Here is a 1,701-nt window from a genome sequence, read left to right as displayed (position 1 = left end):
TATATGTGTGAAAAACAGACATCTTCAGTGGAATATTTTGTATTGACTTCGTGTTCATACTTTTCTTGGCAGCGTCTCATACACACATAAACAACTGATGTTTTCTAAAATCTAACTCTTGTGCTGTACTTACTGTATGAAAATAAGGTTATGAGTCTTCATATATCTACTGATAGGAGGACAGCCAGGATATCTCATACTTTATAGGAGACAGTTAGTCCAAATCACAAACAGCCACAAATATTGGAAGTACAACTTAATTCATATAACTCTGGAGTAAATTATTCACAATTCAGTATCAATATATTTGAGATTCCACATTCTTATTATCATATCATCACATCTCCATAATGTATGAAAATACGGACAAGTTCATAAAGGGGACGCAAATTTCAGATTTCTTTTTAAGAGCTTCAGCAACTTCACCAACATTCCAGACACAATTTGGGTGGAGATAAAAGAGGGATAAGATCAGGCCAAATAAAATCCCTGTCAAAATATAATTGAGGTAATTTATTGTTTGATTCAAAAGCTTTATCCACAGATGGCAAATCTTTAACAGGAGAAAACAACACTTGAAGGCCTCATCCCCTAACATCCCAAATGCTCCGATGTCTCAGTTATGGACAAGAACGCCAACAGTATCACTCTTTCCGAATATATAGGCCTAAAATGTAAACATAGCTTAGCATCTGGTAAAATCATTAGCTTTGGTTAGTTCCTGATAGGTAGTTTAGAATGTAACTATCTTCTCTCTATAAATCAGTGACAGTGAAGCTATGTCAGACTGAGGATTAGCTTATTTCAGTTTAGCATGAAATTATAATGAGATTAAAAGGTGACCAGATTTAGCTAGGCTTTTTAAACAGCTGTCTAAAATGCTTCTAAAGCCCCTCCAAAACTATTTTTATGATTGTTTAACTAATTCTAAAACAGTTTTTAAGATACTTTACCCAAAACTTAGTGACAGGACCACCACTGCCAACCCTAAAGGCTCATCTGAAGTGTCAGAATCGGCAGACTTCTTCCCTATTGAAGAGTGTTGCTTTTTAAAAATATGTTATTCAGTTCAGTCTGGTATGTTTGCAGGGGTGGCTTACTAATGTCTTAAGATATTATGTATTTATCAGGTTTGAATTGTGTTATCTTGGACCTCTAAATTGCAGGAAGTAATAAGGTTATGGGTAATTATTGGATGAACTGAGATCTTAACACATTCAAGTGTTTACCAGCTTAGTTTTATATTTAACCTGCATTTTCAAAACATTAAAAAAGTCTTATTCTACCCTCTGCCATAGTAATAAACACTAGGACACAGAGGTGTTGAAAACATTTGAAAAATGGTTGCTTCAAATCTTAAGTTCCTGTTTCCTAGGTTTCTTGAGTTTATTCCAGCATGGTGTCTTTTATGGGCAGAAAGAACAGAATGTATCAAGTCTGTAATCGACTTAGACTCAGCGGACAGAAGTTACTTTGCTGTGACAGTGTGTTAGCAAGCAAACTGACACAGTGAGTTGCGTGCTTTCAGTTCCTTACAGGCCTGAAGGACGTGAAGACCTTCTCCAACACCTCCAGCAGAGTCTTTTTCCCGCAGGAGGAAATGTAGTCCTGGGCCAGCTGCAGAAACGGAAGGCAGTCCTCGCTCTCGCTCCAAACATGCTGCACGCACACACACACACACACACACACACACACACGCGC

General features: G+C 37.3%; 1 protein-coding gene across 1 annotated transcript in view; it reads right to left on the bottom strand.

Moving 5' to 3' along the window:
* Positions 1 to 1,701, bottom strand: part of mturn (maturin, neural progenitor differentiation regulator homolog (Xenopus)) — an 11,472-nt gene that overhangs the window by 3,057 nt on the left and 6,714 nt on the right. Inside the window, exon 2 of the mRNA XM_008421473.2 lies at positions 1,537 to 1,659. Within this exon, the coding sequence (XP_008419695.1) occupies positions 1,537 to 1,659 (123 nt within the window). The remainder of the gene's footprint in view (positions 1 to 1,536; positions 1,660 to 1,701) is intronic.

This window comes from Poecilia reticulata, linkage group LG11 (assembly GCF_000633615.1).
Source record: "Poecilia reticulata strain Guanapo linkage group LG11, Guppy_female_1.0+MT, whole genome shotgun sequence".
Lineage (NCBI taxonomy): Eukaryota > Metazoa > Chordata > Actinopteri > Cyprinodontiformes > Poeciliidae > Poecilia > Poecilia reticulata.
The sequence above is the reverse complement of the archived record's forward strand: the minus strand, read 5'-3'. Positions and strand labels throughout refer to the sequence as shown.